The following is a 19,190-nucleotide window of genomic DNA, read 5'->3' as shown; positions in this document are numbered from 1 at the left end:
CTGACACCGAGGGTGAGGCCTCGTGGGAGGAAGAGGAAGATCCCAGATATTTCTCTGACGAGGAGTCTGAGGGTCTTCCGTCTGATCCCACTCCCTCTCCTGAAAGACAGCTTTCTCCTCCCGAGAGTCTGTCTTTTGCTTCCTTTGTCCGGGAGATGTCTACGGCCATCCCCTTCCCGGTGGTTGTGGAGGACGAGCCCAGGGCTGAAATGTTTGAGCTCCTGGACTATCCTTCTCCACCTAAGGAAGCGTCCACTGTTCCCTTGCACCATGTCCTGAAAAAGACATTGCTTGCGAACTGGACCAAGCCACTAACTAATCCCCACATTCCCAAGAAGATTGAGTCCCAGTACCGGATCCATGGGGACCCAGAGCTGATGCGCACTCAGTTGCCTCATGACTCTGGAGTTGTGGATCTGGCCCTAAAGAAGGCTAAGAGTTCTAGGGAGCATGCTTCGGCGCCCCCGGGCAAAGACCCTAGAACCTTAGACTCCTTTGGGAGGAAGGCCTACCATTCTTCTATGCTCGTGGCCAAAATCCAGTCTTACCAGCTCTACACGAGCATACACATGCGGAACAATGTGCGGCAGTTGGCGGGCTTGGTTGATGCTCTTCCCCCTGAGCAAGCCAAGCCTTTTCAGGAGGTGGTCAGGCAGCTGAAGGCGTGCAGAAAATTCCTGGCCAGAGGAGTTTATGACACTTTTGATGTTGCGTCCAGGGCCGCTGCTCAGGGTGTGGTGATGCGCAGGCTCTCATGGCTGCGTGCCGCCGACCTGGAGAATAGACTCCAGCAGCGGATTGCGGACTCGCCTTGCCGTGCGGACAACATTTTTGGGGAAAAAAGTCGAGCAGGTGGTAGAGTCTCTCCACCAGCGGGACACCGCATTCGACAAGTTCTCCCGCCGGCAGCCTTCAGCTTCTACCTCTACAGGTAGACGATTTTTCGGGGGAAGGAAGACTGTTCCCTATACTTCTGGTAAGCGTAGGTACAATCCTCCTTCCCGACAGCCTGCGGCCCAGGCTAAGCCCCAGCGCGCTCGCTCTCGTCAGCAGCGTGCGCCTCAGCAAGGCCCCGCGGCTCCCCAGCAAAAGCAAGGGGCGAGCTTTTGACTGGCTCCAGCAGAGCATAGCCGACATACAAGTGTCAGTGCCGGCGACCTGCCAGTCGGAGGGAGGTTGAAAGCTTTTCACCAAAGGTGGCCTCTCATAACCTCCGATCAGTGGGTTCTGCAAATAGTCCGGCAAGGATACACCCTCAATTTGGCCTCAAAACCTCCAAATTGTCCTCCGGGAGCTCAGTCCTACAGCTTCCAGCACAAGCAGGTACTTGCAGAGGAACTCTCCGCCCTTCTCAGCGCCAATGCGGTCGAGCCCGTGCCATCCGGGCAAGAAGGGCTGGGATTCTATTCCAGGTACTTCCTTGTGGAAAAGAAAACAGGGGGGATGCGTCCCATCCTAGACCTAAGGGCCCTGAACAAATATCTCGTAAAAGAAAAGTTCAGGATGCTTTCCCTGGGCACCCTTCTCCCCATGATTCAGCAAAACGATTGGCTATGCTCTCTGGACTTGAAGGATGCCTACACTCACATCCCGATACTGCCAGCTCACAGACAGTATCTGCGATTTCAGTTGGGCGCACGCCACTTCCAGTACTGTGTGCTACCCTTTGGGCTCGCCTCTGCGCCCAGGGTGTTCACAAAGTGCCTAGCTGTGGTAGCAGCGGCGCTTCGCAGGCTGGGGGTGCACGTGTTCCCATATCTCGACGATTGGCTGGTGAAGAACACATCCGAGGCAGGAGCCCTGCAGTCCATGCAGATGACTATTCGCCTCCTGGAGCTACTGGGGTTTGTGATAAATTACCCAAAGTCCCATCTTCTACCAGTGCAGAAACTCGAATTCATAGGAGCTCTGCTGGATTCTCGGACGGCTCGTGCCTATCTCCCAGAGGCGAGAGCCAACAACTTGTTGTCCCTCGTCTCGCGGGTGCGAGCGTCCCAGCAGATCACAGCTCGGCAGATGTTGAGATTGCTGGGCCACATGGCCTCCACAGTTCATGTGACTCCCATGGCCCACCTTCACATGAGATCTGCTCAATGGACCCTAGCCTCCCAGTGGTATCAGGCCGCCGGGGGTCTAGAGGACGTGATCCACCTGTCCACAAGTTTTCTCAAATCCCTATATTGGTGGACGATTTGCTCCAATTTGACACTGGGACGTCCCTTCCAAATTCCTCAGCCACAAAAGGTGCTGACCACGGATGCGTCCCTCCTGGGATGGGGAGCTCATGTCGATGGGCTTCACACCCAAGGAAGCTGGTCCCTCCAGGAACGCGATCTACAGATCAATCTTCTGGAGTTGCGAGCGATCTGGAACGCTCTGAAGGCTTTCAGAGATCGGCTGTCCCACCAAATTATCCAAATTCAGACAGACAACCAGGTTGCCATGTACTACGTCAACAAGCAGGGGGGCACCGGATCTCGCCCCCTGTGTCAGGAAGCCGTCAGCATGTGGCTCTGGGCTCGCCGGAACGGCATGGTGCTCCAAGCCACATATCTGGCAGGCGTAAACAACAGTCTGGCCGACAGGTTGAGCAGGATTATGCAACCTCACGAGTGGTCGCTCAATTCCCGAGTGGTGCGTCAGATCTTCCAAGAGTGGGGCACCCCCTTGGTGGATCTCTTTGCATCTCGAGCAAACCACAAGTCCCTCAGTTCTGTTCCAGGCTTCAGGCCCACGGCAGACTGGCATCGGATGCCTTCCTCCTGGATTGGGGGGAGGGCCTGCTGTATGCTTATCCTCCCATCCCTCTGGTGGGGAAGACTTTGTTGAAACTCAAGCAAGACCGAGGCACCATGATTCTGATTGCTCCTTTTGGCCGCGTCAGATCTGGTTCCCTCTTCTTCTGGAGTTATCCTCCGCAGAACCGTGGAGATTGGAGTGTTTTCCGACCCTCATCACGCAGGACGAAGGGGCTCTTCTGCATCCCAACCTCCAGTCTCTGGCTCTCACGGCCTGGATGTTGAGGGCGTAGACTTTGCCTCTTTGGGTCTGTCAGAGGGTGTCTCCCGCATCTTGCTTGCTTCCAGGAAAGACTCCACTAAGAGAAGTTACTTCTTTCATTGGAGGAGGTTTGCCGTCTGGTGTGACAGCAAGGCCCTAGATCCTCGCTCTTGTCCTACACAGACCCTGCTTGAATACCTTCTGCACTTGTCTGAGTCTGGTCTCAAGACTAACTCTGTAAGGGTTCATCTTAGTGCAATCAGTGCATACCATTACCGTGTGGAAGGTAAGCCGATCTCAGGACAGCCTTTAGTTGTTCGCTTCATGAGAGGTTTGCTTTTGTCAAAGCCCCCTGTCAAGCCTCCTACAGTGTCATGGGATCTCAATGTCGTTCTCACCCAGCTGATGAAACCTCCTTTTGAGCCACTGAATTCCTGCCATCTGAAGTACTTGACCTGGAAGGTCATTTTCTTGGTGGCAGTTACTTCAGCTCGTAGAGTCAGTGAGCTTCAGGCCCTGGTAGCCCAGGCTCCTTATACCAAATTTCATCATAACAGAGTAGTCCTCCGCACTCACCCTAAGTTCCTGCCAAAGGTCGTGTCGGAGTTCCATCTGAACCAGTCAATTGTCTTGCCAACATTCTTTCCCCGTCCTCATTCCTGCCCTGCTGAACGTCAGCTGCACACATTGGACTGCAAGAGAGCATTGGCCTTCTACCTGGAGCGGACACAGCCCCACAGACAGTCCGCCCAATTGTTTGTTTCTTTTGATCCCAATAGGAGGGGAGTGGCTGTAGGGAAACGCACCATATCCAATTGGCTAGCAGATTGCATTTCCTTCACTTACGCCCAGGCGGGGCTGGCTCTTGAGGGTCATGTCACGGCTCATAATGTTAGAGCCATGGCTGCGTCGGTAGCCCACTTGAAGTCAGCCTCCATTGAAGAAATTTGCAAAGCTGCGACGTGGTCATCTGTCCACACATTCACATCTCATTACTGCCTGCAGCAGGATACCCGACGCGACAGTCGGTTCGGGCAGGTCAGTTCTTCAGAACCTGTTTGGGCTTTAGGATCCAACTCCACCCCCCGAGGGCCCTGTTTGTTCTGTTCCAGGCTGCACTCTCAGTTAGTTGGTAAATTTTTTAGGTCAATCTCAGTTATGTCCTCGCCGTTGCGAGGCCCAATTGACCATGGTTGTTGTTTTGAGTGAGCCTGGGGGCTAGGGATACCCCATCAGTGAGAACAAGCAGCCTGCTTGTCCTCGGAGAAAGCGAATGCTACATACCTGTAGAAGGTATTCTCCGAGGACAGCAGGCTGATTGTTCTCACAAACCCGCCCGCCTCCCCTTTGGAGTTGAGTCTTCCCTTGAACTGTATTGTCTTGCTACATACTGGACTGGCCGGCTCGAGCCGGTTTCGGGCGGGGAAGACGGCTGCGCATGCGCAGTGCGCATGGGCGCGCGAGGACTAGCAAAGGCCTTTGCTAGTAAACTTTCCGATGGAGGGGGCTGCCGAGGACGTCAACCCATCAGTGAGAACAATCAGCCTGCTGTCCTCGGAGAATACCTTCTACAGGTATGTAGCATTCGCTTTCCCCACCTCTGTCTCATTCCTTCCTCAGCCTCCTATTCCCCCAGTTAACCATTTCTACCCTCTGTAATCACCTCTCTTCTAGTTTGAATTCTCACTCCAGTCCCAGTTGTTTCCCCATCACTCATCACCTTTGCCACCTCCAATCCCTTTTTTATGCTTTACCCCTATCCAGGCTTCCATTCCCCATTTTACTGCTTCCATTCTTCCCTATTTCATCTCCTTCAAAGACCTGTTCCCCTTTCTTTGTCTCTCATCCTTCCAAACCCCTCTGGCCTTTTCTGCTGCTTGCCAGCCCCACTTTAAATCCTCTCTCCTCCCTATCTTTCCACACTAAAGTGGGGAAGTTATCAACATGGGCTACCATTAAGACATATTCTTCTACTGATAATCCAAATTATTAGTAACTAAGTCTCATTACATAAAATTGGACCAGTGCTAAATTATCACAAGTTAATGGTAAAATAACCCATCTTTTTTTTCCGTGTCACTTTTTGTCATGTAAAGCAGTATATACCAACAAAATAACCTTTCTTCAACAGAAATACAATAGACACTTTATCCGTTGTTCGCCTCTTTATGCAGGATGCCCATGTCTTGGTTATGCAGTCCAAACTGATCCTCTAAAGTTGGTATTAAGAAGTCTTAACACCCAACGATCGGTCTTTACAGGCCATATAGACATCCCAAAACTTGTAGTATGATACGATCCTGACAAATTTCCAAGCTGTGAGATGTAACATTAAACAATAGTAGTCCACTTTCTTAAAAACAGTCTCCAGAGGCAGGGTGGTCGCGACCACCCTACTTCTGGGTAATGCTGGGTTAGGGTAATCTTTGCTGCTGCAAATATGTGTGTCACCAGCCTGTGCATTTCTTTGGGGATACCTACTGTTTTGTAATATAATAATCCATTCTCTATCATTAGGGTAGCCACTGAGATCTTGAACAAAAATTGAAACATTTTACCCCATTGCTTAGTCTCATATATTGATGCTAGGACCTCTCCCATTTAGCAGTATGTTGTGTCCCTGGTGTATCGCTCACTAGCAAAGCTTTATAGATCTGGGAGACACCCTTTTGCCAGTGCCTGAACATATAATGCTTATAAGTACATATAAGAACATAAGTGTTGCCATACTGGGACAGACCAAAGGTCCATCAAGCCCAGTATCCTGTTTCCAGCAGTGGCCAATCCACAATACATTTTATGCTGCTTATCCTAGAAATAAGCAGTGGATTTTCCCAAGTCCATTTTAATAATGGCTTATGGACTTTTCTTTTAGGAAGCCATCCAAACCTTTTTTAAACCCCGCTAAGCTAACTGCTTTTACCACATTCTCTGTCAACAAATTCCAGAGTAAAGAAATATTTTCTCCGATTCATTTTAAATTTACTACTTTGTAGCTTCATTGCATGCCCCCTAGTCCTAGTATTTTTGGAAAGAGTAAACAAGCGATTAATGTCTACTTGTTCCACTCCACTCAGTATTTTATATACCTCTATCATATCTCCCCTCAGCCGTCTTTTCTCCATGCTGAAGAGTCCAAGCCGTTTCAGCCTTTCCTCATAGGAAAGTCGTCCCATCCCTGCTCATTCTGGTGATGTTTCAGGAAGGCTGAATTCACTCTGAGCCTTGCAAAGGGTAAAATCTCTCAATTGCCTATATTGAAAGGCGTCTTAATTCTCTATCCCAACCTCTTCCTGCAAGTCTTTAAAGGAAGTAAGCTCGCCGTCTTCCCAGATTTGACCCAGAGTACGTAATGAGGCTGCTGCCCATCTAACATAAATTTGATCGTTCATTCCTGGTGGGAACTGAGGGGCATATATGATGGGAGTTAGTAGAAAGTAGTTCTGCTCTGGGAACATCTTAGTCCTATATTTACCCATGCCTCTAGGGGGGTCTACATGATACAATTAAGCTGAGTGCTAATATGCCTCAACTGGTTAGCAGGAAGCCATTGGAGTGCCCACCCAGCTAAATGTTGCTTAGTTTGTAGCCAAAGTTTAGTCTCCTTCCGCAACCAGTTATAATACAACTCAAAGTGGGGTACACATTCCCCCTTGTTTAAGTTGGTATAGCATCTTTCTACATACTCTCTGGGGCCTTTCTTTCCATATATTTATGCAAATACCTTTCTAGTTAATGTCTGAAAGAAATTCTTTGGTATATCCACCAGAGTGATCAAAAACAAGTACAATAATTTTGACAAGACTGTCAGTTTAAGGGCACGAATGTGACCCACCCAAAATATTTGCAGTCTTTCCCAATGTTCCAATTCTAAAAGCAGCTCTCTTAATTTAGGGAGGAAATTTAGCTTATACAAATCTTGCGTAGAATTTAATTGAACCCACACCCAAATATCGACTAGAGCGGGTCACCCATTTAAAAGGAAGAGTGTTGTAATTGTTGAGCTTTCTCTTTGTCAGTATTAAGGATTTCTGACTTCTGCACATTAATCGTAAAGCCAGCTACATCTCCATAAGATTGTAAAGCGAAGATACTTAGCTGTAGCAGGTATTCTCCAAGGACAGCAGGCTGAATATTCTCACAAGCGGGTTGACGTCCGCGTCGGCCCGGGAACCGGCATTTTGCCATAGCAAAAAAGAAAAACTTTGCTAGAGCCTTCTGGCGAGTGTGCAGTGCACACTACATGCGCGGATTGACTTTATGCCCGCAGCGCGAGCGCGTACCTCAGTTAAGTCTAAAGCATAAACAAATTAAGTAAAAACAAACAACTCCAAGGGGAGGTGGGTGGGATTGTGAGAATATTCAGCCTGCTGTCCTCGGAGAATACCTGCTACGGGTAAGTATCTTCGCTTTCTCCGAGGAGTTTGACTCTCTCTGGTTGGGATCCCTTTCTTTGCTTTTCTGAGGCGATGGTCTCCCTGTGCATGATTAGTTTTCTTCCGAAAATGGTATCAGCATTTCACCTCAACCAATCTATGGAGTTTCCATCCTTTTCCAGAGAGGATGAAGAAGTTCTTCTTTTAAGCTTCTTGATGTGTATAGAGTCGTCCTTAGATATCTGGAAGTCACAAATGAGTTTCGCAAATTGGACAAACTGTTTGTGCTTTTTCGTAGACAGAGGCTTGGCCTCATGGCTTCCAAGCTAGATGGCTGAAGGAGACTATTGCTTCATCTTATTTGCTTGCGAGGAAGCAGGCTCCTCAGGACCTGTGGGCTTATACTACAGGGCATACAGTGATATACCGGGCATAGACTACCTTACTGTCTCCGGCAGATTTTTGAGGCACCAGGATCCCACCCACTCTAGGTATTCCTTTATAGCATCCCACAGGTTCTGGAATAGTGGGAAGCTACATAATGGAAGAAGAAATTAGGTCTTACCTGATCACTTTCTTTCCATTAGTCCTTCCCATTAATCCAGAGGCCTGCCCGCTTGAGGATTCTGAGATGTTTAGTCATTGCGAAGTAATGGGTCAAATAACAACTGTCACTTTGCATGTTGCTTCCTGCAAATGTCTTGTTCTTTACAAGTTGTCCAGAGATGAGAGAGGTCCACACATGCTTGCTCATCTGGTTAGTGTTAGGTTAGTGAATTGTTTAAGAAGGTTGTTTATTCTGAGTTTCTCCTTACTGCTAATCATGTTTTAAAACCTGCCGGCAGCCAAATTCAAGGACAAGCTGAAGATGAGCGCTGCACAGTGAGCAATGGAAGGAGCTTCCACTGTTGTGAAAAACAGAGCCAAATTTTTGGCTCCCTTTTGGCGACCTAAACCAGTGCCTTGCTGACTTGCCTGTTAAGCTGGCTCTGTTTGCATCTGTGTTTGAACCATAACTGAACCAAGAGTGAGAACTGGAATGGCTGAAATATCTACTGAGTTATTACTCAGCTGTGGGTCCTTACTGTGGGTCTTTCTTAAACCATAGATCAATGAGTGCAGGGTTAGCATAAGACAACCTGATAAAAACCGTTGATAGTGAGGGAACACAGATAAACATAAACTGTTTTTCCTTCTGTGATTTTGTTTTCAGGAGCTGAAGGAAGGTGCTGGGGGAGATGCTGAGACTCTGCTGGGTGTCCTCCAGAAGCTGGAACTCTCAGAATATTGTGCTGTTTTAGAGAAAGAGAAGATTGATCATGAAACCCTGGTAAGACACTCATGTGGACATGTCACTTCACTGCTGTTAAATGTACTATTTACTTCATATCTTTCTTTATCACTTACAAGAGCTGTTCTTTATATTAGGGTCCAGGTTCTTCCAAGCTGTGTAGTGAAATCCCTGCAAGGAAAAAGTAATGATGTCTGAAATGTTTTATTGTATAAAGGAAAGCATGTGCCCCAATCATAGAAAAACAGAGGGTGTACATATAGGAAAGGGAAGCAATGTTGAACTGCTAATGTTTAAAAAAAATGAACTGAAAAAAAAATCTGAAAATTAAAGTAGTTTTAATGAAATAGGAGGTGACACCAAAGAGCAGAACATAAGTAATTTTCTTCTTTTCTGCTGGCACCACCTGTTATAGAGGAGTTTAACTTCTCAATGTATGTATAATATAAACTATCTTCTCTCCCCCCCCCCCCCCCCCCCCCCCACAAAACAAAATCCAGGTTCTTTGTTCAGAAAATGACCTGAAAGAATTGGGAATTCCTATGGGACCAAGAAAGAAAATATTGAGCTACCTAAAGACCCAGAAGATCAGGCAGGTAATGCATGGCAGGAAGGGAAAGAGACCCTTAATTTCCTATTGCATGCATGGAGCAAAACATTAGTTTTGTTCTGCAGTTCCATTTCCTAACATTCATGTTGCTGTTATTGATGCTTGTCAGGAGAGTGGGAAAAGCAGTGTAGATTACCCACTCCACTGGTGGTGCCTCGTGTTCAAAGAACAAGTGAACACTCCAAAAGATACACATATCATCCTTTATTTCTTCCCCTTGTTTAACCCTTTAGTGCCCAATGTTCCCGTAATAAGCCATATGGGAACAGATTGATGGGAACATTGGACACTAAAGGGTAACTCCTCTTTTGCTTGTCAGAAGGTACTGGGTTCCTAAACATTTGACTTTACCCTTACAGTTCTTTTCATCTGTGCTTTCTTTTCTAGTGTAATTAAACTCTGGCATTTGTTGCCAGAGAATGTGGTAAAGGTGGTTAGCTTAGTAGGGTTTAAAAAAGGTCTGGACTTCTTCCTAAAGGAAAAGTCCATAGACCATTATTAAATTGACTTGGGGAAAATCCACTGCTATTTCTGGGATAAGCAGCATAAAATGTATTGAATGTTTTCGGGATCTTGCCAGGTATTTGTGACCTGGATTGGCCACTGTTGGAAACAGAATGCTGGGCTTGAGGAACCTTTGATCTGTCCCAGTGTGGCAATACTTATGCCCCTCCCCCAACTCCCCCTTCATTATCTCCTCAGACCCTTGCTGAATTCTTTCACGACAAGGTTCAAAAGATAAACCTTGAATTCTCTGCCTCGCCACCTCTCCCTCCACTAGTCCGTTCCCCTCTTTCTCCTTCTCCTCATTCCTTTTCCTCTTTTCCTGAAGTTACTATAGAGGAAACTACACTTCTGCTTTCTTCCTCAAAATGTACCACCTGTTCCTCTGATCCCATTCCCACCCACCTTCTTAATGCCATCTCACCTGCTCTTATACCTTTTATCTGTCACATTCTCAACCTCTCACTTTCCACTGCGACTGTCCCTGCTGCCTTTAAACATGCTGTGGTCACACCTCTCCTTAAGAAGCCTTCACTCGACCCTACTTGTCCCTCTAATTACCGACCCATGTCCCTCCTTCCTTTTCTCTCCAAATTACTTGAGCGTGCTGTTCACCACCGCTGCCTTGATTTTTCTCTCCTCACATGCTATTCTTGACCCACTACAATCTGGTTTTCGCCCTCTCCACTCAACCGAAACTGCGCTTACTAAAGTCTCCAATGACCTATTACTGGCTAAATCCAGAGGTCAATATTCCATCCTCATTCTTCTTGATCTTTCCGCTGCTTTTGACACTGTCGATCACAGCATACTTCTCGATACCCTGTCCTCACTTGGATTCCAGGGCTCTGTCCTTTCCTGGTTCTCTTCCTACCTCTCCCTCCGCACCTTTAGTGTTCACTCTGGTGGATCCTCTTCTACTTCTATCCCTCTGCCTGTCGGCGTACCTCAGGGTTCTGTTCTTGGTCCCCTCCTCTTTTCTATCTACACTTCTTCACTTGATTCATTAATCTCATCCCATGGCTTTTCCTACCATCTCTATGCTGATGACTCCCAAATCTACGTTTCTACCCCTGATATCTCACCTTGCATCCAAACCAAAGTTTCAGCGTGCTTGTCTGTCATTGCTGTCTGGATGTCTCAACACCACCTGAAATTAAACATGACCAAAACCGAGCTTCTTATTTTTCCCCCCAAACCCACCTCCCCACTCCCCCCGTTTTCTATTTCTGTTGATGGCTCTCTCATTCTCCTTGTCTCCTCAGCTTGAAACCTTGGGGTCATCTTTGACTCTTCTCTCTCCTTCTCTGCTCATATCCAGCAGATCGCCAAGACTTGTCATTTCTTTCTTTACAACATCCGTAAAATCCGCCCCTTTCTTTCCGAGCACTCTTCCAAAACCCTCATCCACACCCTTGTCACCTCTCGTTTAGACTACTGCAATCTGCTTCTTGCTGGCCTCCACTTAGTCACCTCTCCCCTCTCCAATCGGTTCAAAACTGTGCTGCCCGTCTCGTCTTCTGCCAGGGTCGCTTTACTCATACTACCCCTCTCCTCAAGACCCTTCACTGGCTCCCTATCTGTTTTCGCATCCTGTTCAAACTTCTTCTACTAACCTATAAATGTACTCACTCTGCTGCTCCCCAGTATCTCTCCACACTCGTCCTTCCCTACACCCCTTCCCGTGCACTCCGCTCCATGGATAAATCCTTCTTATCTGTTCCCTTCTCCACTACTGCCAACTCCAGACTTCGCGCCTTCTGTCTCGCTGCACCCTACGCCTGGAATAAACTTCCTGAGCCCCTACGTCTTGCCCCATCCTTGGCCACCTTTAAATCTAGACTGAAAGCCCACCTCTTTAACATTGCTTTTGACTCGTAACCACTTGTAACCACTCACCTCCACCTACCCTCCTCTCCTCCTTCCTGTACACATTAATTGATTTGATTTGCTTACTTTATTTTTTGTCTATTAGATTGTAAGCTCTTTGAGCAGGGACTGTCTTTCTTCTATGTTTGTGCAGCGCTGCGTATGCCTTGTAGCGCTATAGAAATGCTAAATAGTAGTAGTAGTAGTACCAGTTCTCAGGCAGGGCCCAAGGTTAATATGGGCAGGAATTAGGTGCAGGGAAGAGATACATTCTCTCTCTTTCTCTCTCTCGCTCCTTGTTTTTAAATGTCAAGTTGGCACAGGAGATGGTAGGAGAGGAAAGACTTGCCTTTTCATTGACTTTTCCACGCTGAATAGTGATGAAAGAATAGGATTAATAGCACTGGTGGCCATCCTAGCGGTTTTAAAAAGTCAACTGTTTCCCTATCTACAGGAAAGCAACAGTATTGTTCTGGTTGGCTGTTTGAGGTTGCAGCAGTGACAGTTGGGACCTGGCAGGAGCAAAATGTGTTAGAAAAAGAAGAAAAAAATTCCTTCTGATAAATGCTGCACCTTGTTCTGCCAGGGAAAAATTGTTGGTATAGTACCCACAGAAAACAGACCCTGGTTTTCATTTTAAGTGCTCTGATATTCTCAAGACTGGTAGTCCAAAGTCAAGTCAAATAGTGGAGCCAGACAACATATATGGAACTTGATGATTCGTTGTTATTCTTATATTCAGCAAATGAAGGCAGGCTCGACACGGCTGTGTTTCGGCATACATATACGCCTGTGTCAGGGGTAAAATAACTTTGTATTGTAATGCCAGAAATGAATCATTAGCTGATTCAATGTTTTCTTACTCCTTGAAATCAGTATCAATAAAGTTCAGTGAAAGGTGGCACTAGTGAATGCCGTTCAGCTTCAGATACATCATTCAAGACTGATAGGTAATAGAATAACAGCAGTAATAAATTTGTTTATGGATAAGTGTAGAGTACTGTGTAGTTGGTGGCAACATACATAGAAATATACCTGTCTGGGTAATGTCTTGCCCCACAGCGTGCATGCCAACAGAAGGTGTAGCAGAGAAATAGAAATATCTATAACATTCCCAGATTGGGGCTACTATGTATTTGTGGTGATCCATGCAGGTTGATACTATTTAAGCTAAACGGTTTGGTGAGCTAGCCTCTGTTCTGTGCTGATCAGCTGCCCAGCAGAGTGGGCACATCTCTTGATGTGCCATGGGAGGGGGGACAGTAGTAGCTGCTGTGGATACAACATTGTCTTGAGGAAATAGAACCCCATATAAAAGACCTTCCAGACTCCTAAAAGGTGAATGGAATAACTTATAGGACCTGCATCCATTCCTGAGGCAGTGCACAACTTCTGTCAGCAGTTCTCGCCTAACTTTTTCCTGTTTGTCTGTTCTAATTAGATTGTAAGCTCTGTCGAGCAAGGACTGTCTCCTCATGTTCAAGTGTACAGCGCTGCGTACGTCTAGTAGCGCTATAGAAATGATAAGTAGTAGTAGTAACTTTTCTGTTGTCCTCCCACAGGATAGTGGCAGACTGGGTCATTCAGTCCCCAGTGGAGATGGCTCAAGCAAACCCTCCCAGCTGCCTCTCACTGAAGTCGGCTTGCATGATGGACTGGACTATGAGTACTTTGACATAAGAATTGGACAGGTGATGTGAATAAGATCTGTTGCGTAGCTAGATATTCTGCATGAAAAGAGGTATTTGAAGCTAGCAAATGTGACTTCAACACACTATGTTTAATAAATGTCTTTATTACAAATTAAGTAACCTTGAGAGAACAATGAAGCTGCCAGTGACTCAGGACAAGGATCCTGCATTTGTCCTCTGTCACTGAAAAGCATGCCCTGCACCTCACAGCAGCAACATCTAGTTTTAAAAAGGTAGAAAAATAAATATTTTAAATAACTGACTTAATTTTCATAGCTTTCTAAGAATAAAGGTTTTTTTTAAGTACTAGTAGAAATGATAAGTAGTAGTAGTAGTAGTAGTAAGCAGATAACTACTTCTTCCTCATCCAGGGCTGGCAGTACAGAACTGGTGAAAGGGCAAGAAAATATAAAAGGTGGAAGAAGAGAGAAATACAAAGGTCTGAGTTATTTAGAGAATTTAGATTAGATTAAACCTACAAGGATAAAGGAAGGAGAGTATTAAGCAAGATTGTACTTGGTATCTCTTAAAATCTCTTCCTTTGCCATGACATGGGAATTCTCTGTGGACAAGCAGGATAAGTCAACCACATTCACTGGTGACATCATTTGACAGTGCCATGGACAGATTAGCTCTCCTTTCCTTGTCATCAACAGCAGATGAATCCATTACGAATGGGTTGTGTCCACCTACCAGCAGGGGGAGATAGAGAACACTGAAACCATAGTGCCTCTAGGACAGCTAGTTCCATCTGCCTCTCAATATTTTGAAGCTTCCAAAGCAGTGTTAAACTGCAAAGTAGCATAACATGAACTTTCTTCACAGCGAACGAACGCCCCAGAACAGGAGCAATAACACAAAGGAGGGACTAACTCTACCTCCTGTAGTAGAACAGAAATCCTGAAGACTGTTTCCCAACTTCTCCCAATGAGGGAACATGTCTGCAGGAAAAACTGAACACAAAACAGAGTCAATCAGGGAGGGATCATGGATCCATTTGCTGTGACTAAAGGAAAGAAAATTACCAAGGTAAGAACCTAATTTTCCCTTCCTTGTCATCAGCAGCAGATGAATCCATTACGAATGGGATGTATCAAAGCAATCCCTAGATAGGGCGGGAACAAGCCACACCACGCGCAAGCACTTGCGCTCCAAAAAGCGCGTCCCTCCTGGCAGCCACATCCAGCCTGTAATGACGGGCAAAAAAGAGCTTAGAAGCCCAAGTAGCTGCACTACATATCTCGAAGAGAGAGTGCTCCCGTCTCAGCCCAAGAGGAGGAAATTGCTTTTGTGGAATGTGCCCTAAAGGCGTCAGGCGGAGGCCGGCCAGATAGCAGATATGCAGAAAAAATGGCTTCCTTAAGACAACGGGTTATAGTGACTTTAGACGCTGGAGACCCTCTGCGAGGACCTGACAACAATACAAAAAGGTGATCAGAGGTCCTGAAAGCATTTGACATCTGCAGATACTGCAACAGAGCCCTGCACACATCCAGAAGGTGCAACTGCCCAAAAGATTCCGGAAACTACTCCCTAGTAAAGGAGGGCAGAAAAATAGGCTGGTTTAGGTGAAACGCTGAACGCACCTTAGGCAGGAAGGAAGGCACAGTACGTACCGTAACTTCGGACTCTGAGAATTGCAGAAATGGGTCTCAACAGGACAGCGCCTGGAGCTCAGACACCCGTCTCGCCAAGTCGGGAGTCGGCTTGGGAGTCACCAGTGTGTGTGATTGTCCCTGTTTGTCTGTGGAGAAAATTATGTTACTTACCTATGACGGAGTTCTCCTTGGACAGCAGGTTAAGTTAGCCACACAAACCTACCCACCTTGCCACTACAGTGAATATGCTGATAGTTGGAGAACGCACTAAGGCAAAAACGGGTGAGCACAGTGGTCGGGGGTGCAAGCACTACTGAAGAAGGCCTATGAGGCATATCTGAGTTGCAGGAGAGCTAATCTATCCATGGCTCTATCTGATGATGTAATCAGTGTGTGACAGATTTATCCTGCTGTCCACAGAGAACCCATATTACAGGTAAGTAACCTCACTGATTGGTAACCATACGACCGGGATGATACAATGACCCTAAACTTTCCAGTTTAAATTTAAGAGACGCTGCTAGTGCTATGAAGAAAACTTTTCTCTTATTTTTGGTACTTCCAGGTTCCTATTACCTACCCACAGCTGATCTTCAAACCATTGATCTTCTTTGCCTGGGGATCTCCCATTGGAATGTTCCTCACTGTCAGAGGTCTGAAGAGGATTGACCCACGCTACCAATTTCCCACATGTGGACGCTTTCTCAATATTTACCATCCTGTATGTGAGATCTGTGCCAAAGGGGGAGTGCTGGGAGTGTGAGAGACCAAGCCATTCTCACCTATCATATGGGCAACTACAGAAGGGATCTGGCTTGATGGCTCAGTGACAGTGGTGTACTCTTGTGCATGAGACACAGATTTGATTCCAAGGTCTGGACTTCTGCTCCTGGGATCAACTAGGGCTGGAGTTCCCACAAAAGTGGTGTGAATAACTCCTTGGGATGGGTGGGATCATGAGGGAGTCCTGGCTTTGCACGGGAGTGATATCTACAGGTTAGATTAAGGTTTGTTTATTTACAAACACTTGATATACTGCTATTCGCAATATTGCATCAAAGCAGTTTACAAGATAAAAAATAAAGGAAGGAAGAAGAAAAAAGAGCTAAGGAGAGAAGGTTTGTCCGAATAGCCAGGTTTTGGGGTTTTGTTTTTAAAGAGGGAAGGTTTGTAACTTAATAATGACAAGTAGAGTGTTCCAGTGTTTAGGAGCAGCATATGAACAAGCAGTTTCACGTGTGATGTCCAGTCATATAAAAGGAGGGAGTTGTAGGAAGTGGTGTTGAGAGGAGTGTAGGTTACAGGTTGGGATATATGGGATTAGGAGATTTGCAATATAGACTGGTGCACCTGGTTATAATCCTTTATAAACAAGAGAGAGGTTTAAACTGAATTCATGTAGAGACAGGCAACCAATGTTCTTGAGCAGAGGTGTGATATGTTCAAAGTTTTGCATGCCATGGCGGAGTTTTACTGTAGTTGATTGTATTAGATGAGAGGGAGATTAGCAAAGAGAGAGTTACAGTAATCTAGATGAGATATGACTAATGAAAGTAATAGAAGACGTATACAGGAGAAAGGTAAATAAGGTTTAACGAAACAAATGCAATGGCAGAATGAATTAGAAGGGATGGGAGAGATGCAAATAGTAGAAGCTATTCTTAAAAAAAAAAAAAAAATTCTGACCATATAAATAAACAGAGCTTAATAGAAATGTGTCAGCATGCGTTTAGCAAAGGCAAGTCTTGCCTTAATTCATTAGACTTTTTGCACATTTTTTAAAGGTGTAAACAAATGTGAATAAAAGTGAATTGGTTGATGTGGAGGCTCATTTTCAAAGAACATAGACTTATAAAGTTACATAGAGGACTATGTAACTTTATAAGCAGCATAAAATCTGTTTTACTGTTCTGGGATCTTGCCAGGTTACTGGGCTTGATGGACCTTTGGTCTGTCCCAGTATGGCAACGCTTATGCTCTTATAACTCATGGGGAAAAGTAATACCAATTACAGGTACAAGTGCTGGATGTGGGATTAGTCTCCTTTCAAGAAAAATATCTTGGTCATTATAGACAATATGTTGACATTTTCAGCCCTGTGGCTGCCTAAGAAGCAAATAGAATATTAGGGATTATCAGAAAAGGAATAGAGAAAGAAACTAAGAACAGCATTATGCCTCTGTTATAGGTCCCTAGTGTGATGGCACAATTCTGATCTCCCCATCTCAAAAAACGATGTAGCAGGACTAGAAAAGATTCAAAGGGCAAAAAAAAAAAACCAATATAGGAGATTGAACATCTCTTACGAGGAAAGGCTTAAAACAGGTAATGGCTCTACAGCTTATAAAAGAGGTATCTAAGAGTAGATATGATAGAAGTTACACAATTGTGAGTGAGATGCAAGGTTTACATAGGGGATGAGTGTTTAATCTTTCAAACAATACTAATACAAAGGAACATGCCATTTAAACTAACAACCAACAGACTGAAACAAATCTTAAAGCTTATTTTTTCACATAGTGGATAATTAACTTAGAGAATCTGTTGCTAGAGGATGTGATTAAGGCAACTAAGGGTTTAGACAAGTTCCTGGAGGAAAAAAATAATTAGCCGGGAAGTGTTGAGAAAGCCATTGCTCATCCTTGGAAATGAGCTGTGAAAAATTTGTTTGTGATCAGCTGGATATTTGTTACCTGGACTGGGGGCTTGATGGACCTTCATCTGCTGACTCGACTGGGTGTTTTTCTTATTTTGTGGTTCAGGAGCTAGCTAGTGATTGCATTGACTGTAGTTGGGTTCTACTCACCCGCTTTTCTGCACGTATCTCTTACAGTTTGATCCGGTGGCTTATAGGATTGAGCCCATGGTGGCTACAGATATGGAATTTGAGCCCATGCTCATACCTCACCATAAGGGCAGGAAGCGACTGCATCTAGGTAAGTTCCTGGCAGTTACTCTTCCTTTCATGGAAGAGTTCAGTGGACCTGCCTCGTGTTTCTTGTCCTGTACGCTGAGGTAGAGCATCTGCATTGGCCATCAGGGAATGCATGAACATCAGAGGAGTTTTCATTCAGTGGCATAAACATAAGTAATGTTTTGATGAGGGCCTGAGGTTAACATGGGTGAGCAGTAGGAAGAAGGGATGTTGACACTGCCTCCAGTTCTGTTTTTGGTCTGAGTCATTGCTGCTAATAAGATGGGCCTGAGAGCACATTGGAGTGGTCATGGCCCACCCAGCTCACCCATAGCTATGCTCAAGGAATACTGGTTTTTTAAAAAATCCTTTATAGAACAGTAAGCAATCATATAGCAAACCAATAACAATATTGCAACATATTATTCTTTACAGCTTACTATGTTTTACAGGATTTACCTCTCCCCCCGCCCATCTCCCAGCAATCAATATAGTAGTTGGTTAGGTCAGGTTTATCAAGTTCTACCAGATAAGTCCAGCTCATCCATTCAGAGTAACTTTTCTCCATGTAGTGTAGATGGTTCATATCTTGTGATATGATACAATTCTGCCATATTTCTAGGCCGTCAGTTGGGACATCAAGCAATAATAATCCACCTTTTTGAAGACAGTTTCAAGTGGTGATAGAGCAGATTGTTTCCAAAGTTTGGCTAGAACAGTCTTAGCAGCTGTAAAAACAGATGTTACTAACTTGTGCACTTTTGGAATGCCCACCAGCTTATGATGTAATAAACAGCCATCATCCCTTAGTGGATAGGTTACTGGTAGAAGGGTATTTAGGTGAGAAAGAAATGGTTTCCAAAATGTTTGCACTGCTGGACAAGTTCACCACACATGAAAGAAGGAATCTTGCCCCCCCCATCCCCACCCCCACCCCACACACAATTGCGTCAGCATAATGTTGTGCCAGTTCTAGATATCTTAAGCAATTTCCCAAGGAGTACTTTGGATTCGCATGGCACCTCTTCTTGGACCAGGTTGCCATTGTGATCTATACATGGATAAACTGGAGAGACTGCGTGACACGGGGTAGTTTCTCAATCAGCAGTGAAGTTGGGTGTGGCGAAACAGTGGGTTTCTGTGCCTATGAACTATATTGTTTTGCTGATAATGTGTTTCTCCTGGTTGGCCACCAGATGGCAATTGTTTTCTTTAAAGCTGTACCAGAAGTGACAGGTTTTTTTTTTTTCTTTTTCCTGCTTAACTGTGAGGTAATTAATCAGTCTCAGTTTGGAAGTAGAGGGGGAAAGACCTCTCTGCTCAGATCCTGTGATCAG

General features: G+C 45.5%; 1 protein-coding gene across 4 annotated transcripts in view; it reads left to right on the top strand.

Moving 5' to 3' along the window:
* DDHD2 (DDHD domain containing 2) overlaps positions 1-19,190 on the top strand; it is a 79,525-nt gene that overhangs the window by 36,978 nt on the left and 23,357 nt on the right. For all 4 annotated transcript variants that reach the window (XM_030201941.1, XM_030201940.1, XM_030201939.1 and 1 more), the window contains exons 10-14: positions 8,590-8,706; positions 9,168-9,263; positions 13,213-13,341; positions 15,505-15,660; positions 17,773-17,875. In XM_030201941.1, coding sequence (XP_030057801.1) covers positions 8,590-8,706; positions 9,168-9,263; positions 13,213-13,341; positions 15,505-15,660; positions 17,773-17,875 — 601 coding nt within the window. The remainder of the gene's footprint in view (positions 1-8,589; positions 8,707-9,167; positions 9,264-13,212; positions 13,342-15,504; positions 15,661-17,772; positions 17,876-19,190) is intronic.

This window comes from Microcaecilia unicolor, chromosome 4 (genome assembly GCF_901765095.1).
Source record: "Microcaecilia unicolor chromosome 4, aMicUni1.1, whole genome shotgun sequence".
NCBI lineage: Eukaryota > Metazoa > Chordata > Amphibia > Gymnophiona > Siphonopidae > Microcaecilia > Microcaecilia unicolor.
This window is presented reverse-complemented; position numbering and strand designations above follow the sequence as displayed.